The following is a 27942-nucleotide window of genomic DNA, read 5'->3' on the forward strand; positions in this document are numbered from 1 at the left end:
AGAACACTTCAAATAAAAATTTTCCACAGACCCCTGGGGATTGTGTTGCCAGCTAGAGAATGTTGGAAAACGTGTAAGGAGGTGAATCACCATAAACAAATTAGTATCAGATAGAATGGGCTAAAATTTCTCAGTTGCTCACAGTGAGGAGGAAATATCACTTGCAGCTGCTAGTCCTGGTAGTCAGGTGCCAGTACAGGTTTCAGAGGTATCATCTTAAGGCATCATCTGCAGTATCAATACGCTTATAGAAGCTCAAAAATGTTTAAACTGATGGATTAACACAGTTTCCATGTAGGCTTCAAGAACTGAATCAAGGCACAAAGCTTGCTAATGGGAAGAGGAAGATTTCCAGGCCTTTTTATCCCAGGTAATAACACCTGCCTGAGAAATGTTTTGCAAATAACTTATTGCTGCCATCCCAGGAAAATACAGAAAGGAATCGGGGGCCAATTTGGGTCTACAGGATAGATATGAATAGATTAATACAAAGTTACCATGTGATTCTCATTTGCCATTCATTCTCCAAGACATACTGTGGGTTTGTACTTAGCAAAACAGGGAGAATATTTTTCAGCAGAAAGTGAAGGAGAGTTCCAGGAAGAACAGCCTCCCCAGCTGTGACTTAGCACCGTGCAGTTGTCCTGTTTCTTACTATCATGGCTAGGAAAGCTCCACAGAACTCCCACGGTTGCCAAAGAAAAGCATGCCAGAGAGAAATTCTGCCTTGTTTTATACATTCATCTTCAGTAAGGATGTTAAGTCTTCCATGCTAGCACAGTACTTTCACAATTCCCTTATCAGACCCACCTTTCTGCTTTAAATTGCTCACTGCAGCAAAGAGTGCTACATCACTCATGTGAAACACTGTCTGTGGCACCAGGTGAAGCAGGCATTGCACAGAAGAGCACAGGTCAAAGTGAGTGCATTGGGTGCCTGTTAGATAAACATGACAGTCCCAAGGGCCTCTTTCCACCATCAGTTCAACCACGTGCCCGACTCCAGCAAAATTCAGCTGCACAGTGTGGATGTGATCTCTGAATTTCCCATGGATATACCTGTAAATACCAAAATACGGCATCTGGTGAGGAGAACAGAGGTGCAACTGGTTTATGTTTTTCATTGTGGTGTGCTAGACTTAAAGCATCTTTCACATTCCACCAGTGAGCTCAGGAGCAGACTTCATAATCACAAAGGGGTCTCACTAAACTCAACTTTGATGTTCATGTGTAGTTATACTACTGCATTAAGCACTAAGGGGAACATTTCTGCCTCTTTCAGAGTTCATTGGACTGCACCTTTTCATTTCCAGAAGTGAAGCCAATATATATAAAAATTGCTGGAAAACACTTGTTTTCAGCAAAGATTTACCATCATCATCTCTGATACACATTGTTTTTAATGTTTTTTTAATGAAACCTCTAAAAGAAAAGTTTTCTTCAATGGAAAAACATAATCTTTGGCAGAAATTGTCCATCAACTCCTAAAAGAAACTTTTCTGCCAACCGTTACTTTGACTGGTAAGTGAAGTAATATGCAAATTGTTTCTGCTGTTGGAAAATTAGTTTCAAAATCTGATATTAAAAAACTCCTGTAATCCACTATCAATCTGAAGCCACAACTCCTTGGTACACATCCACCACAGCAGAGTCATGACTTCAGTGTACCTTTGCATAACAGACAGAAGTTGTGGTGGTTTAACACCAGCAGGAAATTAAACCCAAATAAACCACTCCCCTTACCTCCAAAGCTTCCAGTAAGGGAGGGACAAAGGCAGAGGCTGAGATAACAATTTCCTGAGTGCAAAAAACAATGCAGTAAGAAACACACAATAACAACAAAATGAACACCAAAAGTATACCAAGAGAGAAGGTGTTTTACCTACAGAAGTGTATTCACCCTCAGGAACACAAACAAGAGGGCAGATGCTCCCCACAGGTCACACCTCCATGGCTTCCCAGACAAAGGCACTATAGCAACCTTCCCATGCCCTGCACTCGTCCTGATCAAGGACCAAGAGAAGGGGGGGCTCCCACAGATAGTGCTTCCCAACACCTTCCCACTGCAGAGGGGGAGGCAAAATGACACCTTTCTGCTGGGCAACTGGGTTTTCTTGCCAAAGCCATGCTCCCAGGCATGATGTGGGAGGCCAGCCTGGAGGAACAACCTGGGCAGGCCAGGAGCAGCACTCAGCCCCAGCTCTCCCTGCCACCAGCAGAGCTTGAAGGAAGACCACCTTCCCTAAGGGAATTTAGAGCCTTGCATCCACATATACACATCAGGTATGAAGACTGTTGTGCCACTGCAACCTTATTCTTAACATCCACCCGGCCCAGAGCCACATTTTGCATGAGCTAAAGCCAATTTCCATTTGTATCTTGGAGAAACTGATCTGCAGACCTGCCTCAGCCAACTCAAGGGCTTACATTTCTATGCTGGTGCTGAGGTTAACCTCAAAAAGTGTGCAAACATTGCTAATTACAATTTTGGGAAGCAGATCAGCTGCATATACAGTAATTTTAGTTGTAACAAGAAGCTGTTTGTATTCTCTTTCTGCAATTTCCACTTTTAAAACTTATCTGCCAGGTGAATTAATTTGTCTTTTTCAAATCTAGGAAACATAATGAAGTGTGGAAATCTTGTCGTGTAAGTGATTTGGCTATATTGTGAAACAAGACAACTAAGAAATTGGGCTGGAATTACTCATAGTAAATATTGTCCAAGAGCACTGTCTTTCATATGAAGAGAATCTGTTTTCTGTCTCCTCTGCTTGGTAGAAGTGTTTCCTCTGTGTGTCCAGAAGAAGACTCTCTACTGTGGACCAGAGTGTGCTTCCCAGCACTTAAAAATCCCAGCTGGACACATACTGTGTCATGTTTGTAATTCTGACAGGGCCTTTATTAGCACTGCCAACAACAGGGATTTTTTGAGTGCTCTGTTGCCATCAGGCGGGGTGTGGTGCAAGGTTATTAAACTGCCTCTGCCACTTAGTTTTCATCTGACACATGCTTAATTGTGAGGATGTCCTTCCTCTTATTAGTGATTGAATCAGTCCCACTGTTGATGAGAAGTGTTGTCCAAATCATGTTATACAGTAAAAAGCATTTCAAGCCACAGCCATAGTATTATGGTTGAGGGAAGTTCAGATGACATGTTGTGTCCTCACATTTCCCAGCATCAGCCAGGAATAGCACTGTTTTTCCTGATGGGCAGAGATGCAGTAGTTGACATAGCAAAGGGCCTGGGTGCCCCTGTGGGGAGAGGAGGGCTGCAGTGTAACCCATAAGTAAGAGGGACTTTATTCAATATTCTCTGTCATCTCCTGCTATTTATATTAATTACATGGAAGGAAACTGGTGTTGAAGGTAGGATGGGAATGTGAAAAAGAAGGAAATATGTGAATTATGTGGCTTCTCAACCTTGTTGAATGCTTGGGAATATTATGTACTAGGAGCTGTTGATCAAAGGTGCAGTGTTCAGATGCTAAGGATTGAAATCAGAGTCTAGGGTCAAAAAAAGGTTGATGTTTTGCATGAGGAACGAATTTCACAAGCTGTGTATCTTTGCTCTACCATAAATAGCTATGGTCCTTCCTTCTAGCTTTTAATCCATCAGGGCATTGAGTTACAGCGACAGTTTCAAATCTTGGAAGCCAGATGTGCTTCTCCTAACCTCTGCTCCCTGAAGCCTACCTGTGATTGCCAGGTCCAACAAGCCAAGTAAATAAAACGCTCTGGGGAGTGGGAACGGAATAATTAAGTGTTGAAATAATCAGACTAGAAAACGGCGCTCACCTTTGGAAAACATCTACACTGCTTTCTGCAGGGAGCAGAGACAGTTTTAAATGGCAGCTGGAGGCAATGACAAGTCCTCTTCATTACTCCCCATGATGCAGAAAGAGTCTTGGGACAGGGAGGTCCTTGTTCATCTGCAGTCCGGGTAAACAAGGTGCCTGGAAAATAAGATAAGCCACTCTTTCTAAAGCCAGCCCATGTTCTGGTATGTTTTCCTGGAGAGCCCTGTACGTCCAGTTCTGACAGAGTCCCTTTGGACTGATTGCAAGAGGGAGTCTAATTCTGCCAGCTTAGTAAGTGCTGTGTTCAGCTTACCTAAGCTGTCTTGTAAAAGTGTAGTTAGTGGGAAACAGTAAACAAAACTAAGCATGCAGCAGCTAACATAACTACACGTTTGGGGCAGAGAGGAGCAGGTGCTCTTCTGGATGATAGCCACAGTTCAAAGCCTTAGTCCATGTGTTTTGATCAGGAGACTGCTGGCAAGTGATCAACAAATGTGACCAAAGCTGACGTCTCCTGTTTGGTGTTGCTGTGTGAGAGTGCATGTGTGTTTGTAGCTGGAGTCAGGACAGATGGCAGCGGTTAGGTACTCTGTTGCAGCAACTTCTATTCCTCTCATGTTTTGCTTTTTTCTACTTTTTAGCTTTACTTTACTCCAGAACGTTTTGGCAAAAATGGAGAGAGTAATAGAGAGTTTATACAGGATGTGTGTATGTAAGGCTAGGTGTATTAGATTCTGATTGGTGTGCATCTCTGCCCAGCCTGCGACAGAAGAGATTTTAACCAGGTTCTGCCATTAGTCAGCACTCTAGTCCCAACACTGTAAATTTTGATCATCCATTATTTTTCCTGGGTTTCTTAAACTAATCTAATGTTGTGTAGCACTAGAAGGGGAAGAGATGTCCTTGCTTTGCATTCTTTTGGATTCACACTAATACCTGGCATGCTCAGCCAGTTCAGCTCACTCATCCAGCAGGAAGAAGCTGTCACTTAGCTTTGAGGGCATTGTTTGCAGACCAGTGAGCTTGCTGCTACAGCTTAGAGCAGAAATGAGAATTGACAGGAGAGGGAAGGGCCAGAATGTCTTATTTCAGCACCAATCCTCATTCAAATCAGCCCAAACTGCTTGGTAAACCATACCCAGAAACACTTTCAAACTATATAAAGGCTTAACTTCAGTATTCGTTTAGCTAAAAGTATTTCCATAAGCACTGGTTAAACTGTCTAGATGCCAGTGGCTCTTGGCAGAATATTAAACAGTCCTCTACCCATTTCCAGGAAAACAGCTATCCCAAATCCAGAAACACTAGCAGATGTGAGCGGGGAAAACCTGTACCCTGGAGAATGTTCAACCAGGAAGGCAAGCTCTGAGTACCAGCTGCACCTGTTCTGGAGAGGACAGGACCACAAACGCAGCACTGTGGGATTGACCTCTCCTGACTCACGGCGCTCTCTTCAGTACCAGGTTACTCCTGTTAGAAAATGGAGAGTGACATCCACAGCCCTTTCCTTCTCTCCTCAGGCTCCCGGGTATGGCTAATTCTGGTCCATTTGGTGATGAAGGCAGGCTTAGTACTGAAGAAAGGAAAAGAAAGTTTTCTGTGCTCTTGCCGGCACCACAGGACTCCTGTGCTGAAGTCACAGAGTCCTTCTTTGACCCAGCTCTCTTGTGGTGTGCTGACAGCCCTGCCCTGCCTGCAAGGCCTGGGCTGCAGCTCAGCTGAGGGAATGTTTCTGAAACTAGTTCAAGTCTCAGCGCTTCAGAAGCTCTTGGGCTTTCAAATGACCATTACTTTTGCTAAGCTTCTGAGAGCTATTTGGCTATGCAGGTCCTGCAGCACTGTCACAGGTGCAGGTCCTGTGCAGATGTGAGCCATTACCACCCTGCCTCAACAGGGCCTGGACTTTATATGCTGTGACAAAACAAGCACTGGCAGGAGAGAGGCAAGATGGAGGTGTGGATGAAAAGGCACAGAACATGAAGAAGAAATGCAGTACTACTCACTGTTAAACACTTTTAAGCACAACTCATCTGTATGTCATCTGTCCCCCTTCATCTTTTTCATTATATCCATCAGATATTTTTAGTCTATTGGCTTTTGGGTTTGTTGCTTTCCTTTCAGTCCTTTCCTTTCAGAAAAGAGAGAGGGAAAAAACACATGCTTTTATAGATAGACAGCAGCTGCTGCAAGTGTTGCTTCCTAAACCAATATAATGAGCAGGTTTAATTTTAATTCAAAGTGCTGTTATGAAGCAAGACTCAATTTTTCATTTATTGCACAACCAATACCACTGGTGGTTTCAAGACCTGCATCTACATCACTCAGTCTGGGTTCAATTATCCATTAAAAAAATAAGCCAACAAATCATGCTAGTTCTGTGAGTGAGTCAGAAAGCATCTTCCTTTATTTGAACAAACCCTGATGAATTTAAGGGATGCTCTGTGACCCTGCTTCTGAAGAACACTCTTCATTTAATCTGTTCACTCTTTGCCCTCAAATCAGCAGTGTTTGCCATGCTGAGGCTGGCACATGGCCCCAGGTGTCTGCAGGGGCCATGGTCCAGGACCAGCCTTTCAAGAAAGGCACCACCACACCCTGAGAGCAGAGATCAGCTTGGACCCTGATACCAGGTCAAGTGTGCCAAGGATTAAGGCATTGCTCTTGGATGGTGAGTTTCCCAGGTATTGCAGCTGGATATCAGACTGTGGACAGTATCACAGCCAAACTGCTTCTGTAGATTAGGGTGAACTTATTCTGAGTGGTCCACGTTTTCTTACTAAAGAATGTACAGCACCTCTCTTCTCACAATTTGACCCTGCTTGCTGGGAAGAAGGCATTTTTTGTGTAATGGTATCAGCTGCAGACTTACCAATGATGCATCCTCCTCATATTTCTCCCTGTTCTCAGATGTTTTCTGCACTGTGGGGAAGATACGCAGATTGGGAAAGTGACACTTCATGTGAATGGAGGATGGTATTCATTTTTACAACTTCCAGAGTCTTTGTGTCTCTTATTCATATGTGTAATAAAAAGGAGTACAGAAAGCTATTTGTAATTGTATTAACATGTCTGTTTTGTCTTTTATTTATTTTTTATTTACATTAATTTATCACAGCTTTGGAAATATGAATTTGTGAATTATTTCCTCTTCATGTATAAAGCAAATGTACAGACCATCAAAATAAATAAGTAGAAAGGACTGGGCTGTGCTGTGGGGAAAGCCTGTCCAGTTCACGACAGGCAAAGGATCTGTCATTGCTTCAGATGTAGATATCAGCAGTCTTTCAACTCGCTTCCAAAGTGCAGAGGCACAACTTTTACCTCTACAGCAATTTAAAAAATACACTAGCCAGGATATGAGATACATTTGCAATGACTTAAAAGACATAAACCTGAAATGGAAATGAAAAGAAACAAGAATTGTTCAGGATAAAGAAAGACGGGGTCGACTGAAAAGGCATTTAAAAGATGGTTTATTGCAAAATCTGTCTCATGGAATAACCACATTAGAAGCCATATATTAGAAGCCTTGTACCAGAAGCCGTTATAATTCTAGTCACAAGGTCTTTCATAAATTTCTTATTCTAAATTTCCACAAAGTTCAGTAGCATTTTCATAACCAATTGCTAATTGCTACGTTTTACACTATTTGCCATAACATGTCCTTTTCTATCCAATCATGTAACTCTACAGAAACCTATTGCTGTATTTTCTACTTTTTATCAACTCTACAACTAATTCTATTGCTAAACTTCAATTGTATTCTACTATCTTGCTTAGCATATTTGTCCACTTATATGAGACCTATATCTACTTGCTTAAAACATATTTCTGCTTAAACTACAAACCTTTATTCTTATTTCATGTCTGTTCTAATTTTAGCCTATTCTAAACCTTCAAGCCTTCTCCAAGGTCTAAGGTCAAACACTGTATCCATCTCTATCTCTGAACTGGTATGCTCAAGGCCTTGGAAGCTTTCTGTGGCTGCATTCACCACAAAGAATTCCTTCAAGTGAAAAACTAGAGACAGGTGAGAAGGCAAAATGTAAGCAAGCAGGTTTGTCACGTAAGCAATTCTTCCAGACTCTAGATTAGTAATTTTTCTGTGTTAAAAACTGTTGGGATTTTTTTTTTCCCTGCTTAAATGTTTATGGTCATTTTCTTTAAACTGTTCAAAACTAGCTTCAATAAGTGAGTACAGGGGAAAACTAGGAGAACGTGAAGTGTTAAGCAGAGGAGTCACCCAACCAGCCTGTGTGAAGATACTTCCCTGCACAAGTATTTTAGGCAGGAAAAACCCACTAAGTACCTTTGAGGACTAAACTGAGAAGCACAAATGTTGAAGATTTTGTTGGAAGCAAAGATCTTCTTGGAGGAAGTAATCTGTAGACCCCCCCTTTTCCTAATCTCACTTTCCCCTGCTAAGACAGCCATTAAGCCAGGCTTTTTCACTAACTAGGTATTTACCAATATTATTTGGGTAAGAGAGAGAGAACAGCCTCATATTCTGAAGTTGAGTTTCTGTAAAGAAACAGGAACCTGACTTTTTGATTCCCTCAGAAGAGCTCTTTTTGTGGTGTAAAAACATGCAGCTCCCACTGGTGTCCACTTTGGACAGGCAGCTCCCACTGGTGGAATTTGCTGAGTTTCTAAAAGCTGCCTTTTGACAGCATCAATAACCAGGCATACAAAGCACCTCTGATGTCTTCCTGGCTGTAGCAGTTTGTTTATCCAGTGGCACTGAGAGAATAACATGCCTGTATATCTCTGTAAGGAGGCTTCCAGGAGCTGCCTGCAGCTTACAGACACAGACACTGTTGCTGGCTCTTTACTATGGATACATACATGTTCAGTCTTGTCATCAGTGAGGAGTGGGAGGCAGTGTAAGGGACTTTCTGAGAGCATCCTCAAAGGGCTCTAATGTGGTATATGCCAGCTAAGAGTTTCTTGCAATTGCCACATAAAAGAGAAGAGAGACTTTGAGTGAATACAGAGAGAGAGGCAACTGTGCAAACCCCAGCCTGTTGTCAGCCAGTTACAAGTAAGATGCACCTGGCAAAGATGCTTCCAGCCAGCTCTAACACTACTGTAAGTTAATACAGTTCCAGAGCCAAGAGCAGCTTTGATGCTTGCTTGCTCATTATTAAACATTAGAATATTATTTGCTGCTGGTTCTATCCTAAAAGTCATCTGGACTAGAACTGCAGGTGCTGCACTTTGGTATGAGTCATGGCGTAAATATTGCCACAGTCACTGCTTGTCACAAACAGGTTTATTTCAAAATGACCATTGCCAAATTCCTCCTTTGTTTGGCTGTTTTACAGTTCTTCCTTGATTCCTGACAGCACACTTGCAGTCAAGAGGCGAGAGATATCGTCTTGGTTTTATCCCTCACCATCCTTGGAGGCACTATCTGTACAATTTACCAGTGAAAGAAGGTGAGGGCTCTCTCATATTACCACTCCATAAGATAAACAAACATGCTGATTTCACACAGTCTTTTTTTTTTTTTCGCAATATAACCACAAATCTATTACATCCGATTTCCTGCACAGCCTGTGGGCAATGCATTCTGGTAAAATAAGGGGAGGTGTCTGGTGAAGGAAGACCCTGGAGTGCACCGCTGCACTGACTTAAGTCTCTGTCTAGGGACACAGCATTGCACAATCATCCAACTGCATAGCACAGCTCACCCTGACCCCATCTCCTCCCCTCTCTCACCTCCTGTCTGTCTGTACAGGGGCTTCTGGGGAGATACAGAAGGCATTGCAGCAAGAGGGACACATCTCTCATCAGATCTCCAGCCGTCCCACTCTCCCTTTGCAACACCGTGCCTTCAGGCTGTCAGCCACAGTAAGAATTCAGTAAACAAGAGCACAAATCAAAAAAACAACATTGTGACCTATTTAATGGGAAAAAGACTATGTTGACCCAAGCTGCTGGCAAAACTAGTTTCATTGCAATAGCTGCTAGCCAAGTAAGTCATGTGTGGGCACACATATTTAAAGTAACCATGCTAGCAGGGCTCCCACTCCACATTTTTAAACATCTCTGTGAAGGCTTGGCTGGATAAGAATGCATCTAGGCACATGCTGTTCTGCAACAGCAAGGAGACTCTGAGAGTTGTTCCTCAAAGGGAAGCATAATGCCTTTCTTGACCAAGCATTCTAGGTACCCTATCTGCCCATGTTAGTGGTGTGTGGATGTACCCCTCTGACCAGGCTCTGTACCAAAGAACACACTATAGAGGACACTGCTCGCCACTCCATCTTCTGCTGCGTGCTTTCAGTTACCTCCTCCATGCAGACAGAGAGCTGGGCAACATAAGAAGGAAAGGAAAGGTTTGCAGGGATGTTTACAGCACAGGGGATGGCTTTTGAGTCCAAGGGAAGTGGGACAGGCAATGAACCAAACACATCTATTCCAGTCTGAGGAAGCTCCAAAGAAATCAAATTATTCCAGTGACAAAAGAAAACTCAACATAGACAGTAAGACAAGAAAGTGAAAAGCAAGGCTCAAAGACAAGTGAAAAAAAAGCCATAAGCAGGTCTATGTAAAACAGCAGCTTTGATCTTCTGCCCTAACCCTACCGGTTTCCATGTACAAGTAATGTGACTGCTAATCTCATCTGTGAGCAGCATAGCTTCATCAGCTCTTGCCTGAAGAAAATGTTCAGCTTGTCATGCTAATTTAACCCTTCAGTTTAGACCTTTGGACACTGGAGATACATATATATATTTATGAAATATTGCTGTAACACTTGTACAGGTTGAAACAAAACACTAGTGATCCTCATACACTTCATTGCAGAAAGTAACCCTGGCAAAACTGCTGTGTGGTCTTCACAGTAGCTTTGGGGCAGGAAGAAAATTTCTTAACAGTTCCACTTGGCCTCCATAGCATACAATTTACTTACACAACTCTTTGAAATTTGTTAATTTCTCAAGTCAGGTGCCAAAAAAATGTCAGCTTACTCTCCATTTAGTCTTCTGAGAAATACTATCTTAAATTATACACTCTTCAAAAACCACTTTATTTAGTAGACTGCATATATGTGCCCTATAATTAGTTTTTTATTTTAGTCTTCCTGAAATTTAGTACAGTGCTGGGAAAAAAAATGATGCAGCGCATTACAAGTGCATAAAAGACTTAGTGTTATCAGCTATTCCCCTAGCAGAAAAAAGGATTCTTCCATGTCCCACTGAAACAGAGAGCTTAGGTATTTAAGGCTTAATCCTGCAAACCTTCAAAAGTGTGTGCGTGTGTGTGTGTGTATTTTATTCATGTGAGTGAATTGACAGAATTATGTGAGACCACTTCTGTGCATAATAGAAGCCATGGTTTTTCAGTGTCTTCAGAACATGACTGGAGATTCCTGCCAAGTGTCATAGGACTGCCACCTATAGAAATGGAAAAGTTTTCTATTTCTAAAAAGCATATTGAATAATGGATCACTTAGGCAATATATTGACCTTTAGTGATGATTCTTTCATCCTAACTGCTTTTCTAAGATGCTTTCTTGGGAAAACAATTGATGTTTATTGTCATCATTGGTTTCTGCTACTGATGAGAAGCATATTTGTCACATCATACTTGGCAGTCACAGGATGCTCAATCTTTAGTGATTTCACTTACCCCAGACTTTACCTAATCAGAAACAGCCAAACAGAAAAGCAAAACTCATCCTGCCTTTGACTCCTCCTTTGTCTGTAGGATGCCTGCTTGCAGTGAGCTCTGTAGGAGCACGGATATTGCACTGCCCATTTACTTCAACATACTTCAGTTTCTTTACAAAAGTAGTACACATAGGAATTATTCTTCTTAGCTACAATTCATCAATTCCAAGAATCTATCTTGGCCTCAGTAATAACACAGAGATAGCTGTGGGATCTTTTGCAAGTAAATGAGAGAGCAGCTGTGGAGATAGACATCAACATGGATGGCAGAAGCAGTAGAAGGGCAGAACCAATGCATTTTCTTTATATTGGGACTCACTTTTGCCTCCTGTTCATTCTTTTCTCTCTGTATCTCTTCCCATCCTCACTGAGCAAGTGAAAGCTGTGCCAGATTGGAGCTACAGATGCTCAGACCAGGGAACACTGCAGTGCAGCTGCCAAGCATGGGTTTGTGGCAGCTGTGGTCTCCCTGGGTTTCCCCCAGCAGAGGCTCTGCTTTGGTTTCTTCTCTCCTATCAAAAAGCTGCCTTCCAGGCAAGTTGGAGATTTCTCCCTTTCACACCTGACTTGTGATGGCTAATCACAAGATACAAGATATCGTCAAAAGATACAGCAGGGAAACAGACACGTGGATGAATGACATGGTGCCCTTGGTCTTATATTTTGTATGGGAAAAACAAGCACAAGGTACTGATGGTCTGACTAAGGGAGTGGAAGCAGGACAAGCATGAATCTCACCATTTGTTCTGCACTGCCTTCCTAACAAAACTCTTACTTGCACACTTTAAGCTCAGCCTACATAAGGATGCACAGTAAGGCACTGTGTGCTTCCCTATGATTATGTGAAACTTGAAGATTTTCTTGACTAGGAAGGTTGTTTGAGGAATGTGAGGTAGCCCTGGTGGTTCCCAGAACCAGTGCAACAGAGGAACAAAATTGAAATACAGGGAAAACAGGCAACAAGCAAGTGAATTATGCATATACACAATTGCAAGTACATAACTGAAGGTAAGGATAAGGTTGTCCAGGGACCTGAGAATAAAACTGTTCCTTTATGATATATGGATTAGCATTCATAAAGAGCCACCCACAGCCCTTATTAAATCTTATTAAAAAAATAAGATCTTATTAAAAAATCTTATTTTAAAAATCTTATTAAAAAAACCACACTGCACCCTGCAGCTGAATGGCTGTGAATGTACCTTTGCTCTAGTATACTCTTGGATTTCTCTGCTTGAGGAAGAGAACAACAAAAGGGCAGCCAAGACCTCACTGGGCCATGTCTGTTATTTTTACCTTCAAGCCTGTAGTGAATTCAGGATGTGGAACTATATCTGAGCTGAACTGAATTACAAATGCAGTAGATTAATTTTTTTATTTTCTTTCCAGTGTTTTGCATTAAAAATGCTTCAAGCCCTTATCAAAGAACATACTAGCACTTCACCTTTAAAAAAAAAATTAAAATCAGGTTTTGGCTTTCATCTTCTTCCACTAAAGTTTGGGCAGTGCTGCTGCAACACATATGCTGATTTGTCAGAAAATTTGTTTCTGCAACCAGGCTCTAGCTAGGAAAATATGTAGAAACAAGTCCTGACAGCTGTGTGGAGACCTTATAGAGACTAGTCCTGAATTATTTTCAGGCTTGATCCCCTACTCCCTCACAGGTCTTGGTTAACAAAGTATTTTTAGTTAATGTTTGTGGAAGAGAAAGAAGTTTAATCAATGCAAAATATTGCCTTTAGTAGTGATACCACTACAGTGAGGTATTTTGTCATCTCTTTTTTATTTATTGTTTTGATTATCTTCAGTCAAGATCTAGCCAAAAACACACAATGTGCATTAACGCAATGTCTAGGGTGGCTGCTGACCTCTGCTTTTCTGAAGGGGTAGTGATAAGGTAAGGCTAACACTTAATTAAATCAAATTCTACAGAGTGAATGGTCTTGGTGATAAAGCTTGGGGACAGGGGAGAGGAAGAGCTTATTTTTGCTATTTTTATTTTGAAGAATTTGAGGCAAAAAGGAGCACTATAAAGGACTACGAACTGACTTGATGGGTGGAAAAGTCAGGGGAAACATTAGAAAATCCCACATATTATGCTTAAGCCAACTATCAGTTCACTTCTAGCAACTCTGTCCTTTGTCTTCCTTTTCACTCTGCATCAGGAGCTGTCACACAACCTTAGTCACCTGAGGGAAGATTAAGAGAAAGACTACTGGCGGCAGAGGGGCTCAGGGCTGAGCAGATGGACTTCTACCTCCCTGAGGTTACCACAGGAGGAGCAAACAACCTCAGTGGCACTGGGTTTGTACTGGATGATCAGACAGGCACAAAATTCGCCTTGAGTCCAGGTGAAAAGGGCATGTTACAGCCAGAGCTAAAACATGCAGACATATCTATGCTAGACATTCTGGTATCATTTTTAAATATGTTCATATAGATTCCAGTTTGAAAGCTAACATGAAAAGCCAGACAGTTGTCTGAGCCAGAATTTTCTAAAGTATTTCTGAAAGACTTTTTTTGATGACTCTTTGACTTAATGTCTCCAGTCCCCTTCAGACAAACAAGGCAACTGAAAACTTGCAATAGGCAATTAAGTGTGGCCAAATACAGGAAGACGTATAGGCTTATGCCAGCTGGATTTTGCCACTTCTGCTTTGCTTTTCTTTCAGTGAGAAGTAAAGAAGAAGGGAAAATAGCTTTCTATATGGTATTAGAAATCTTACTGACAACTCAACCGAGTCTTATCCAGTATTTGATTAGAGAATACTGTTATTTAAGTTTTAAATACTGCTTCAAGGGGAGACATTTTTTGCAATGTTATGATGGAACATTTTAATTTAAATTATTATAGTACACTAAATACAGAACATCACTGAAGTATATTTTTCCATTAATAATTGACCCTTCTTTCTAGGAATTTTAATTTACAATCCATGAATGGTTTAGGACAGCACAAACTCAGTCTATTGAACAACAGATGAAATAATGTTTGCGACTCATATTTGAGTTATGGATATATTTTTTCATGAAAGCCAGGAAGAAGATAGCTGTGCCAGTATGAAGCCATTCTTGGGTGTCCTTGCCTTGTTACGATGTAAGACTATTTAGACTGGATGTCCAGCTGTGCTAATGTAGTAGCACTGCCTGAAAAAAAAAAGTACAAAATTCAAGCTTATTTTTTCCCGGGGGAAAAAATAAAAAATAGTAATAAATTTTTAAAAATATATTTACATTAATATTTGCCACTGTACATATAGTCAAAATGGTCACAAAATAAAGGTGTTTTAGGTAAACTCTAGACTGCTAGTATGTTGATTCTTTTGTATATTTCTTCACTTTCTTTCTCCCTTCCTTCCTCTGTGTCTGTCTTCATCATAATTTGGGGATTAACCTTGTGCAGGCAGCTTGTGAATGTACCTAGTTCCAGATCTAAGTGTCAGGATTGAGGGCCCCTGAAAATTTGCACTGAAACTTGCACCAAGGAAAGCCTTTGTTAATAGACATGGTAGCTGGAACAGCCTGGCAAAACCCTTAAACACAGCCTCTGTTTTGAGCAGTTACTTGTTTAGCCAAAAATAAAGTCCTTAAAAAAAGTCAGCTAGGGGATTGCAGTGTGTGCTCAAGTGTCTGCCCTTCATGCTAATGGGACAGCTTGGGACCACAATCAGGGGGCGGGAGGGCAGAAGGCAACCCAGGTACACAGCACTGGGACAGCCTCTGAGCAAAGGGGTTTCATCACCACCTTTCCAGCCATGGGCAAAGGCCAAATTTTTTGCATTAGATCATGGATATGGTCAGTAATGATTGTTTGCAGGCCAGTGTGTAAAACAGCTTATTTGGCTAACATTCAAGTCTGACTTTGAGCAATAGAGCTTAGGGAGAGAGGAATCTGCAGGAAGGGTACAATGTAATGTGAATAGTGAGGCTTGGCTTGAGCAGGCCCCAATATTAGGCTGTCCAGCACAGCTGTAAGCTACTGCAGGCACCATCATAACCACTCCAGGTCAGCCCACTTTTCTGATAATGCATGCACACCATGAGATAGCCTGCTATAAGAGCAGAGGAAGACTCTAGTGAGAAGTGATTCTATGAATACTCTGTCAGTCACTCACTGTGCTCTTCTGCAAGCCCAAGGGCAAGGTCTAGTAAAATCCCTGTGGATGTTTCCATATGGAGCAAGAGGAAATTGCATAAGCTTATATATAGCTGCTCATGAGACGAGTTTGAGAAGCAGTATTCAACCCTCAGCTCTGCAGCTGCTGCACTATGTATGGCCTTGTCATGGAGCCATCAAGGCACTGCTGTGATGTGAAAGAGCTTCCTAAAGTATCTTGTTTCGTGCTGGCCCCTAAAATCAGCTTCACCTCATATCCAGATGAATGTCCTCTTGCACACACTCACTTTCAGTGGCAAATGAACAACCAGTACAGAATTCATTTGCCTTCTGCTGTGCTGTCCTGAAGCTTGTGGCATATATTTAGGATGCCTCACAGGCTAAGGCTGACCAAAAGAGAGATCAAAAGAAATTCTGCTCTACTGATAGTGCAAAGATTCAAATCAAGAACATCCTTGGTGGCCATACAAGTTCTACAAAAGAGCTGTTGTACTGTGTCTGCCACAGTGATCAAGACGTTATTAAAATACTTGAAGTTATAATGTAATTTTGGCAGCAATTGCCAGCATCCTGAGGATCAACGGGCTGACAATGCTTCAACTGAATCTCAGAGACTGACAAGGCAATGCACATTTCACTCATTTATATCACATGTATGTTCATATTCCTCAAACTAAGTAACCCTGGCATTTATCTTGACTGGCAGAAATAGAAGAGATGTGACGCATTAAAGTTTACCATGGCTAATCATGGTATTGAAGAGCCTATAGTGATTTGTTCATAGTCGTTCATTTGATTTCAGTGGTCACAGCTGCACATTACTGCTTCTTCTTTCCTGAGTCTTCCTGTTTGTAAAGCAGAAATAACAGCAGGTGTGAGTCACCACTGATCTTACCCCAAAAGCACATGCAGTCACTTGGCTCTGACCTGATTTTCAGGAAAACAAACTTTAGACCCGTATTCGATTGTTTCAATAGCCTCTCTCCTCTTCTGCAAGCAGCTTTTGTTTGACCTTCTCTCACATGATCTGTTAATGAAGCCCAGCCTGTAACTTCTAAGTTTAAAAATAATTCCTCACCTCAGTCACAGTCTCTAACCTTATCATGGGAAATGCTTTCCAGCATGTCAGCTTGCACTTTAGACACTACAGTTCCAAGAGACAGATTTGTCTTTCATGCTATGCAACTGTTTACAATGGCTTGCAGAAGCACAAACATCAAAATCAAACACTGAAAGATTTATACTTCTCTGAGCTTTACTACTGTTTCCGTCTCAAACTAGAAATGTTGGATCATTAAACCAAAACAAAATGTGATTTCAAATATTAAATAGTATGTGAAATCCTACCCACACCTTCTTTGAAATCTGTTAAAATGCTTTCACTGTGATCTGTAGAGCATGGATGGGCAGTAAAAAATAGATGTTGGTCAGAGGAATCTTATAATACTGACTGGATTTACAACTTCCAACAATTTACAACTTGTTAGAATAAAATTTTAAATCAGGAGAGTCAGGAAATGGTAAATACTTTAGAGAATTTTTTAAAAATATCCTTCTTAGTATAAGGAGGAAAAAACACCAATTACCTTTAGATTTTAGACAAACATCAATACAGTGTGAAAATTATTCTATATTTGTAAATTGCTATGTCAACAATTCATGATACTTCCCTGCATATTCCCACTATTTCCCCTGGTTAGCTTTCAAATCTCCCAAAACACAGAAATTACTACCTGCCAGAAATCAGGAAGAGACATTGAACAATGAATCAGGAATCAATCAAAGTTTAGAATTTTAAGCATGTGAGTTACACAATGGTCAAAGCTTCAAAACTGACTTCAAACTCAGTATTCAACCTCGATGAAAAAAAATGAGGTAAAAGAAAAAGGAGAACAAAAGAACTCTTTTTTCCCCCACACATACAAAAAAATACCTTCATCAAAAAACCTCACAGAAACAGAGTATTGCTTATGAGAAACCCTAACACTGAAGTAATGGAGGACCCCCACCCAGTCTTTCTTGCAAGGCAAGCAAGCCCTTGCATCATTTCCCAACTCCTGTGACTAGGTGAGACATTGAGATGCAAACGAAGTCGTCTCTGCCTTGTGGGCCAGCAGAGAAGCTGGAATGTGGTTTCTTATCTAGCACTTGGGTGAGGAAATGGTGATTGTGATAGATCACAAGACCACTGAAAACAATGAAGTTCAGAAGGATTGTGTCACTGTTCCTCAGCCATGTCCCAGGTCTTCACAACACTCACAGAATTCTATCTGGGTTCCCTTGAAGCAAATGCTCCTTCCTTTTCTAATCTAATAATGATGCAACTAATCTCATTATGGGTTACGCTCCAGCTGAAGCAGTTTGAATCTCACATTTTACTAGGGAGAATCCAAAACAAAGATTCTTAAGAGGCTACTTATGAACGAAAGTTGTTTATCCCTAAGGGACATTATAAATTCAGGAGCCACCTCAGATCTGTGGTGAGGAATGCCTAGGCTGGGGGAGAAAGTTGGTTGCTTTCATGGAACTGCACAGAAGAAGAGAAACCACTCATGTTTATTTGGTAGCCTTTATTGGTAGCCTTTTTGGAAGCTAAAAAATATCTGCAGTTCCTAAAACATTTCTGTACCACTAATAATAAGTATTAAAGCAAGCTGCATGAGGATATCCCTACTGCAACTGTTTTCTCACATCCTCCCAGCTTTCTGAAGCAGTCATTCTGGGTTTGGAAATTCACAATGCTTTTTTCCTGCAAGAAGAACATTTACGATAAGGTAGAAGAAAATTGTGATTATTTTTTAGAAAAGAAAGTTGGCCTGCATTTTTAAAAGTTTCGTTTCCCTATAGACAAATATGACTGGCATTTCTTACACAAAAATCAGACTCTGGGATGTAAAATCAGCACAGTGTCCTCTGCAATGCAACTCTGATTTTCTAAACTGCATTAATTTTTGGCTAAACAGAAGTACATGTGAATTTTTAATTTGATTTTATTTTCTTTTTTGTTTGTTTCTTGTGTTGTTTTGTTTTGTTTTGTTTTGGTAGCATCTAATAGAAGCTGATCAGTAAAAGCTTGCTATGAAATACAGTAATTTGCATTTTAGGCTATATAACACTGAACTACATCTTGCCTGAGACCATACTCCTGTAGAAATCGATTCTTAAGCTGTTGTGCAGTATGACGAAATGACAGAAACTAAATAGTAACCTAGAGGACTTTAATGTTTGTATAAACAAACATGTTCACATGCATAGCTTTTTAAGTAAGTCAGTTTAATATTTTTATTTCAAGAAAAAAAATCCTGAATTTAGTCTCAACAGTAATTGAGATCTCCAGCACTTTGACTAAATGAAATAAATGTCCTACCTTTGCTATTCAGATAAAATGGCATGCAAACAAGCCACTTGTTTTTACTTCAGTAAAGATCATGGCTGATCATGAGTTATCTTGAGATTGCTGGTCTAGAGGAGCTGCTTGTTCAGGCAGTCTTGTTACAGCTGAGTGCCACATAGGTTATTCTGTTTACATTGCTCAGATGGTTTTCACATATTGCCAGCCTCCTGTAGCTTGGCAAGTCTATTGCCATTACAAAGGAGCTTAGCTTTTCTGATTGCTGCGTTGTCTTCTGGCAGATTGGTCCCTTCCTCTCTGTATTTGTACCAGGAGAACAAACAGCAAAGATTTAAAAATACCAAAAAAGATTCTAAAGGATTCAAATAAGTAGATTGGTTCCAAAGGGGGAGAAAGCATTGTGCTGCACACATGTCTGTGCAGCAACTTGTGCAGTACCAACCACACCTTGAAACTGCAGCAGCACAACTCATGTTGATTAGATCTGTCCCTGGAGATTCAATGCTGAATTGACTCCTTCAGCTTCACAGGCAACACACTGCTATGCAAGTTCTTGGCACTATTTAGAAATGTATAGACTCTGTTATCTGGTAACTTGTAGGGCCTGACAGCTGCAATGGAGTTGGCAAACTTTTTGGCTGTTGCAATGGTGACATGACTAGTTATTAAAAGGTATTGTTCCTGTCTCTTAGAAGAGTGGTATGCCTTTGGCAAAGTACCTGGAGTTTTGCATATGTAGAGTTCCTCAAAAGCTGAGGTTTTTAAAAAAACAATTTGGAAAGTTATTCTCTGAAACTGAGAGATTTAAAGTAATGGACAAGTGTCTTCCTTCCAAGTTTTGATCTTTGGATCAGCAGACACAATGCTGACTACTGTGATTAGTATGGCTAGCTACATCTCCTCTGGACTGGATGGCTTCAACTGAGCTTTTAAGCAGAGGAACTGAAGGAGCTCCTGATTGCACCTCTTCTCTCTGCTATCATAGGAGTGCATTGCTCAGTCCCCACAGAGAGTTTACAATTTAGCAAAGGTTGCTAGCGCTGGTGTGACTGCAGCATACAGTCACAAGACTGCACAGTTCATGGAAAATTATTTCTATTAGTATCTGTCCAGTTATTAACTGTAACTGCTGCCACTGACCCTCTGTTCACTTCAGCAGACCATCACCACACTGGGCTTACAGTTTGGCTTGTGAACACGTTGTGGTGCACAGGCAGGAGCAGCAGGAACAGTAACAGAAGGATGCCTAGTAGCTGTGAAACATGGTGGTTTTACCTTGCCTGAAATAATGAACAGCTGCTGCAACAGGACTGTCAGTGTTCATGTTGATGCATTATAATGAAATTCTTAGAGAGGAAATGTGCATCCGGGAGCTGGAGGTGGTCCTAATTCAGCTTCCTACTACAGGTTTCTAAATGGCTACTCTTGTGATGACCAAATTCTGACCATGGAGGTTGCTGTGCTGATTTCCCTTGCATATGCTTACATTCTTCCACCTGGGTTCCCAAATGTCCTTAGCAAAATATCTAGGGAATTGATATATCTGCACAACACTTATGACTCAGTACAAGCCTAAGTCAACATGCTGAAGGTGAAAGCATTCCTGTCCCCTTCAAGGATTTCAACAAATTCTCAGCTAAGATTTCCCTATGTACAGTTGTTAAATAAACTGGTGAATTTATCTTCATATTAAAATAGTATTTGACTTCTCTGTGTGTGTGTGTGTACGTGCACCAAGACTGCTCAAGAGCAGAGTGGTATCATATGTTAGCTGACTGCCTGGTAACTTCCCCAAAGAGACAAGACCTCATATCATCTAGAAAAGCATCAGTTTGTCTTTGTGCATCTCAGGGCACATTACGGAACAGCAGACATGTGACTTATGGAGCAAGACCTTCTGTCATTTAGACATTACCTCCTGTCATGCCAACTAAACATCTTGTCCTTTAAGAAAAAACTTCTTGTCCATAGTTCATTGATAATTTACTTGTGGTCTTTCAATGCTCAGTCAATACGAGATACAATTGCATAAACAGAGCTAACTTAAACAGGACTGAGAAATCCGATTGCCCAAAAAAAAATCAGCAAAAAGCTGTTAAGTAAAATATTTTCAAATGCCACATATTTAAAAAAAAAACCCCAAAACTCAAGAAAAAAAAATCCCTTATTATGAGTAAACCAAACTAGATGATGTTATATCTAACTCTCCTGAGGTATTTAAATGTGAATTGATTATGAAGTGAAAAGTTTTATGGTGGAAAGATACAAATGCATAGAGGACTTGCACAAGTACTTTAAAAAGACAAGGCAACTCCTTCAGTATATCTGTTTGTATTTGGGTCTGTCAAGTTTCCTTAGGCCAAAGAATGCTCCTGAGATTATCTGGGTAAAGAAACATGTATTACTTGTTTTAGCAATACACTGCGTGTCTTAAGACATCAAAAAAGTGAGAAGTATGTATCATATGATTTCTTCCTTTTCACTGTTGTGTAACAGTCTGCAAACCCTGATTTTTACACTAACTGTATGTTCTAAAGTTTATAAGCTAAAGCCATCAGCAATACTGCTTCTACAAGGGTTTAAGGGTGAACCTCACAAAACCTGCAGTTATTCTACTACTGTAGACAAGTTCCCTGTTAAAAATCAAAGTTTGTCTACTACTGCTTGCATGAAAACCAAGTCCATCCCACTAGTATCTCGCCTGTGCAGAAACTCTTGATGTCACAAACAGCGTTTTCCAGTATTACTGGATGCTATGCACATGAACACTAGTCACCACCGGTGTTAAAACACCTTTTACAAAACTTGGGTCCAGAAGCAGAAAAAATTAAAAAGGAAAACAAACAAACAAAAAACCAAACCAAAACCCAAATACCAAAACAAGATACACAATAAAGCAATTTTCATGGGGGAATAAAAAAGGACTTTCCTGGAATGTAAAAAACATGGGGGAATAAAAGGACTTTCCTTGAAATGTTTCTGGCAGCAGTGTCACCGCCATGCTGCTGTGCCCAGTGGGGGACACTTTGCATGGTGCCAGCCTCATGGAAATGGCCCTGCCGGCTGTGTTGTACAAAACCTCGGGCAGAGGTGCAGAGGCAGCAGCTGTCCCCGCCAGGAGGAGCGGGTTGGGGCTGCCGGGGGCACCCACGGCCACAAACCACCGGGGCAGCGCGGTGTCTGCCGGCCTGACCCGAGCAGGAGCCCTCACCGGAGCACACGGACGGCGCTGGGGCTGCCAGCACCCGCCATTCGTGTCTCTTTGCCTCCAGACTCAGTTTTTCCTTCGTTCTGCCAGCTGCCCACACGTTAAGGCCCTCCGGGTTAAATTCCACCAGCGGGCTGCCACTATCTCCGGCCCGACAGCGCTCGGAGTAAATACTTGGACAAACATTGCCCAACCTAGCGGCTCCGGCGCTAGGGAGGCCCCCAGGGAGGCCCCGCATCACCCCGGGGCGCTCCCGGCCCCGGCCCCGGCCCCGGCCCCGTGCCGGGGTGATGCGGGACAGCCTCGGCAGACCCCGCCCCGCCCCGGGCCCGGCGGGAGGCGCGGCCCGGCCCGGCCGCCAATGGGTGCGGCGGGGCGGGCACGGCCGTGGCCGGGATAAGAGGGGCGGCCGAGGTCGAGTGTTGCCGGGCAGAGGCGGTGGGAGTGCGGCGGAGACTCTCTAGCGTGGTGAGCGCGGGATGCGAGGCGGGGGTGCGTGAGAGGGCCGGTCTCGGTCGCGTCCTTGTCCTGCAGCGGGGCGGTTCCTGCCGGGAAGGAGCCGCCATTCCAGCCCCTTCCTCGGGAGGCTGCCGACTGCGCACCCCGCGCCCTGGCCCCGCCGCCCGGGCTTGTTTACAGCGGCGGCCGAGGGCGGGGCGGGCGGCGCGGGGTGCTCGGCTGCGGCCGATCGGCGGCGGAGGACGCGCGGGGTGCTCGGGTCTGGCATCCCCGCGCTCTGGGCGCCCTGCCTGACCGCTCTTCCTCCGTCCTTGGCAGATCGGCCAGCATGAACCCGTTCCTGACCGCGCTGTGCCTCTGCGTGGGCGCCGTTCTCGGCGCCCCGAGGCTGGACCCCGAGCTGGACGATCACTGGCAGCTGTGGAAGTCGTGGCACAAGAAGGACTATCACGAGGTGAGCCCCCGGCGTCCGCGCTGTGCTGGGCGAGCGCTGAGCGCACGGAGCTGGGCCCCACCAGCTGAGTCATGTCTTTGTTACAACGCCGGCTATGGGCAGGGCTTGGGAAGCATAATCCTTCTCTTCCCAGGTTCCTTTCCCGTGTTTGTGTATTGACTCAGCTGCACTGTACTCGTTGTTTTTCTTATGAGGGCGGCAAAAAGATCACCGCTTAATGCCGTTCGCGCTTCCCTTTCGAGTAGTGTATATCTGCCCGGTATTATGAGCCTTAGAAAGCTTGTTGTTGTGCAAGGAAACTTGGTTTGAAATGTCTCCTTGAAGTATGCTGGTTTTTGTCCCCTTAGAGAGAGGAAGGCTGGAGGAGAGTGGTATGGGAGAAGAATCTGAAAATGATTGAAATCCACAATCTGGATCATGCATTAGGAAAACACAGCTACAAGTTGGGAATGAATCAGTTTGGCGACATGGTATGTGTAGAGACATGTACGGTTCTAAGCAATGGTATGTAATAGATAGAGCAGTAGATAGTGACTGCGTATATTGATTTGTTTTTCAGACAACTGAGGAGTTCAGACAGCTGATGAATGGTTATGTACACAAGAAGTCAGAAAGAAAATACAGAGGATCCCAGTTTCTTGAGCCCAACTTCCTGGAAGCACCGCGATCAGTAGATTGGCGAGAGAAGGGCTATGTAACTCCAGTTAAAGACCAGGTACTATCTGGTGGTAAATTTCTGACCAGTTATGGGTCCAGTGTCTTGAATGCTACATCCACTTTCATAGGGGGAAAATACTCTGCCTATTTGATGGTGCCAACTACAAGCTTACTAAACTAACCACCATTTTGTAACTGTCTGGGTTTGTAACTTATGATTTCACTTTATATTTCAGGGACAGTGTGGCTCTTGCTGGGCTTTCAGCACAACAGGAGCTCTTGAAGGGCAGCACTTCAGAAAAACTGGCAAACTTGTTTCACTGAGTGAGCAGAATCTGGTGGACTGCTCTCGCCCTGAGGGGAATCAAGGTTGTAATGGTGGTCTCATGGACCAGGCTTTCCAATATGTACAGGATAATGGGGGCATTGATTCAGAGGAATCCTATCCATACACTGCAAAGGTGAGTAGAATAGCTGAACTTGTGTTGCAGGTGTCATGATGTCTTTTGTGTGGAAAAAGTTGTGTTGGGAAACTCATACCTAGAAAGGAAGATGTCTGTAGAGATCAGTGCATCTGTAATTCCTGTTGTGTCTTTGCTAAGAGAACTAGCATGACTGCTAGCCCTGGTAGGAATCACATATTGCACTGGTCTTTGAGGTCAAAATCTTGACAGACCAGTTAGAAAAACTGGAGCAAGTATTGTTGTTCCTCCCCCTTGTTGTTGCCCTTCTATCATGCCTTATCTTGGTTGCCACATCAAACGAAGAGCCCAGCCCTTGTCAACAGTGCTACTTAGTTGTAGGACAGCAATTCATCTTTCTATAACTGACCTATTATGGAGTTGCTACCTAATTCTTGTGGCTAGTGTCAACTGGATTTTTAACAGCACTTGTTGTTAATGCCTTGAGTTCTGTTTCTGGACTAAGTGTGCATGAATGGAGATAATGGACAGGCTTTTAAAATCCCTGTAATGATCTATCAAATGTTAAACAGATACAAGAGGATGGAAGAGCAGTAGTCAGTTGTGGTATCACTTGAGGTCCAGTAGTTTGATGTTTTCACCTTTTAAGAGTTCTGCTCACTATAGAGGATCTTTCAGCTTGTTTTGTGTTTTCTGGGCAAGAGCAATTCTGTTTGTTTGGGATCTGAGTTCCTGTTCACCTGTGTCCTTATAATCTCAACTCTTTCCTAATCTTGGCTGTTGTAGAGATCACAGTTGACTATAGGAAGTGTACCTAACTTGCTGAGTATGAAAAGTAAGCAACCGAGCTGTAGTCTGTGTTCATTTAGTTGGGGAAACAATTTTGGTACTAACCTATAGTGCAGGTAAGGAAAGGATGTACTTGCTTGAATCTGTTTCAGTTTCACATGACCTGACTTCCAAACTAGGCCTCACCTCTCTCCTGCTGAAAACATCCATGACATCAGCAGTTCAGGCTTCACTGTAAAAATCAAAGAAAAAAAAAAAACAAAAACCCACCCAATAAAACAAAAATACCACAAATACCGCCCCCAAATGTTGTAAGGTCATGTAATACAAATTCCTAGCTTTCAAATCATTCTGTACAGCTTTTCAAACTATGACATGTTAAAATTGTGGATTTTAAGTGCTTGCTCAATGAGCAGTTTTTGGATTGCTTTGTAATTAATGAATGCTTGGCTTTCTTCCATTGCCTATTAATGCATTCTGGACTTCTTTCCTTCCTGTAAAGATAATTGTCCTGCCAGCCAAAGAGGGCAGAGTTCCAGGATGTGATGACCCTCTGCACCTCTAGTAAAGTTGGTGGGGACTTTTTGGGCCCCACTGTCTATTACTTTTTCTGTACTTTTGAGAGGCTCTGTATTCCCTGTTATCCTTTCAAAGTGCTGCTGAGGCAATTGGATCCTTTTCTGTCCCTTGCTCTCAAAGCAGCAAAGTCACACAATGTATGGTAGTTCTGTGCTCACCTGTGTGTTAAATGGAAACCTGTGTAATAACTACAGCTTTCTCTACTTAGGATGATGAAGACTGTCGCTACAAGGCAGAATACAATGCTGCTAATGACACTGGCTTTGTTGACATCCCTCAAGGACACGAAAGAGCTCTCATGAAAGCAGTTGCAGCTGTGGGTCCAGTGTCTGTTGCTATTGATGCAGGCCATTCTTCATTTCAGTTCTATCAGTCAGGTGGGGATTTGTTAATTACATTTATCCACATAACTGTGTTTTTTTTAATTACTCAGTATTCATTACCCCTGAAGTTAAATAGACGAAAGAAAAACCAGGTATGATAATTCAGAAGTCATTTTAATTCTAGGTCAGTTTTTTTTCCACATGTATTTCTCTTGTATGTGTCTACTTCTCCCTCATTTTCAAGAAGCTGTGCAATGTTGGAGTCAAAATACACAAAGCTTCTTGTAAGGGAGAAGGGTTTTGTACAGATGATTTTGCTCATGAGTGAATACTTCGCAGGTATCTACTATGAACCAGACTGCAGCAGTGAAGACTTGGACCATGGTGTTCTGGTTGTAGGTTATGGCTTTGAGGGGGAAGATGTAGATGGGAAGAAATACTGGATTGTTAAGAACAGGTAAGGTCTGTGTCATGTATCTGGGGGAAAATAAAAGGAAGTTTTGTCACTTGTAAGGAGAGAGGTAGAGACACAACAGTAACTAAAATCTGTATGTGGGAAATCTGGAGATTGTTTTCAGATTGTATGGTATGATAAAAGGTAAAATCCAACTTGTGCTGCTGGCAGTCTAATAAGTAAGCCCAAAGGAGGCATCTTATTCTGCTTGTTCAGTTAATTTAAGGGAGCTCAGTGCTGAAACAGCCTGTGAACCTAATAATAAAGCAGGGGAGCAGGAAGAAGCCTGCTTGTGGGGGTGTAATGGATTTATTTGGAAGCAGAGTGCTGCTCACTTCTGTGAAATAGGATGATACTTGAACTTTAAAAATGGCATTACCTTCCCTTCCATTGGAGGGAAAATAAATTAATGCTGAAGGGCACATCACATGAGCTTGTCTCATGTTCTCAGCATTACTGGGGCACCACCCTCAAATGCTGTTTGCAGCCTTTGACTTCCCTTAAATTGCCTGGGAGCAGTGTCTGAGCTCCAGCCACCTGTAGTCAAGGTTTGCACATCAATGTGACTACCTCGTGAGAGATTGACTGCATTCTTCAGTTCTGTGAACTTGGGATGCCTCCTGGGATGCTTTTAATTGTTGGAAAACGCTTAAGTTTTTGGCTGCACCTATCTTGGATTTTCTCCACAAGTGTGAAAGGCATCAGTTTTCAGTTTTAAACACATAGAGGGAAAGGCAGTAAATAAGTAACTTCTGAATATATAAACAAGCACTTTGCTTTTATTTTCAGCTGGGGTGAGAAGTGGGGTGACAAAGGATATATCTACATGGCCAAGGACAGGAAGAACCACTGTGGAATAGCAACAGCTGCTAGCTATCCACTAGTATAATTTGAAGACTGAACATTTCAGTACAAGAGGGGATTTTAACTGAATGACCAAACCCATGTTCGCATGTGGTAGCCTTGTGTCTTTCAAAACTCAACTTGATTTTTAAAACTCTTGAAGTATATTTTACATGTTGGTGACATGCCACTTGTTTAAATTAATGTAAATGTTGGTATGTAAACAGCTTGTAATATTGCTAGCTTTTGACTGCTTAATCCAATAGATTCTTTGTATTTTTCTTTTTTTTTTTTTTAATTGCAATGTGTCCAAAGGTTTACTTTTTAAATAAATACTTAAATTCCACTACATACATATGACTTGGCATTTTGGTCTTCTTTTCTATTTGGGGCTTTTGTCAAATAGGCATCCTAAATCGTATTCTTGGGTAGAGTCTCTATGTCTCTCCATTGGTCACTAAAATACAGCCCTATCTGGGACTGGCTAGTAGTTGTTACAAAAAGGAGTGTAGAATTTAAGATACAGATTTATTTAAAATGGGAAGTGGAAAAATACTGCTGTTTCCTAGTGTCTCATAACAAAGATCTTCACATCTTCGTATGCAGCATCTGGTCTTCACTTAGCTTTTAATTCTGTTAGTTTTCTTAATGGTGCCTCAAAAGCAGCACATTTGTGTGGTTTGCGCAGTTATGTCCTGCTATAGCAGGAGCACCCAAAGCACACCTGGGCTGTTCAGAGTGCTTGTTTCTAGAGATATGTAGGACGCTAGATATTGTCTTCCCCCTCTATCAGCTTTAGCTGGAGAAGGAAGG

The 27942-nt window shown here is 42.1% G+C and overlaps 1 protein-coding gene across 1 annotated transcript; it reads left to right on the forward strand.

Moving 5' to 3' along the window:
- Window positions 1–22460: 22460 nt before the first annotated feature.
- Window positions 22461–27484, forward strand: CTSL (cathepsin L). The gene is made up of 8 exons (XM_084225525.1): window positions 22461–22617; window positions 22927–23062; window positions 23410–23532; window positions 23622–23777; window positions 23956–24180; window positions 25718–25886; window positions 26172–26289; window positions 27076–27484. Exons 2-8 carry the CDS (start codon window positions 22937–22939, stop codon window positions 27173–27175), a joined length of 1017 nt encoding a protein of 338 aa, XP_084081651.1. The 5' UTR covers window positions 22461–22617; window positions 22927–22936; the 3' UTR covers window positions 27176–27484.
- The last annotated feature ends 458 nt before the right edge of the window (window positions 27485–27942 follow it).

The sequence above is a fragment of the Fringilla coelebs genome (assembly GCF_963513975.1).
Source record: "Fringilla coelebs genome assembly, chromosome: Z".
NCBI lineage: Eukaryota > Metazoa > Chordata > Aves > Passeriformes > Fringillidae > Fringilla > Fringilla coelebs.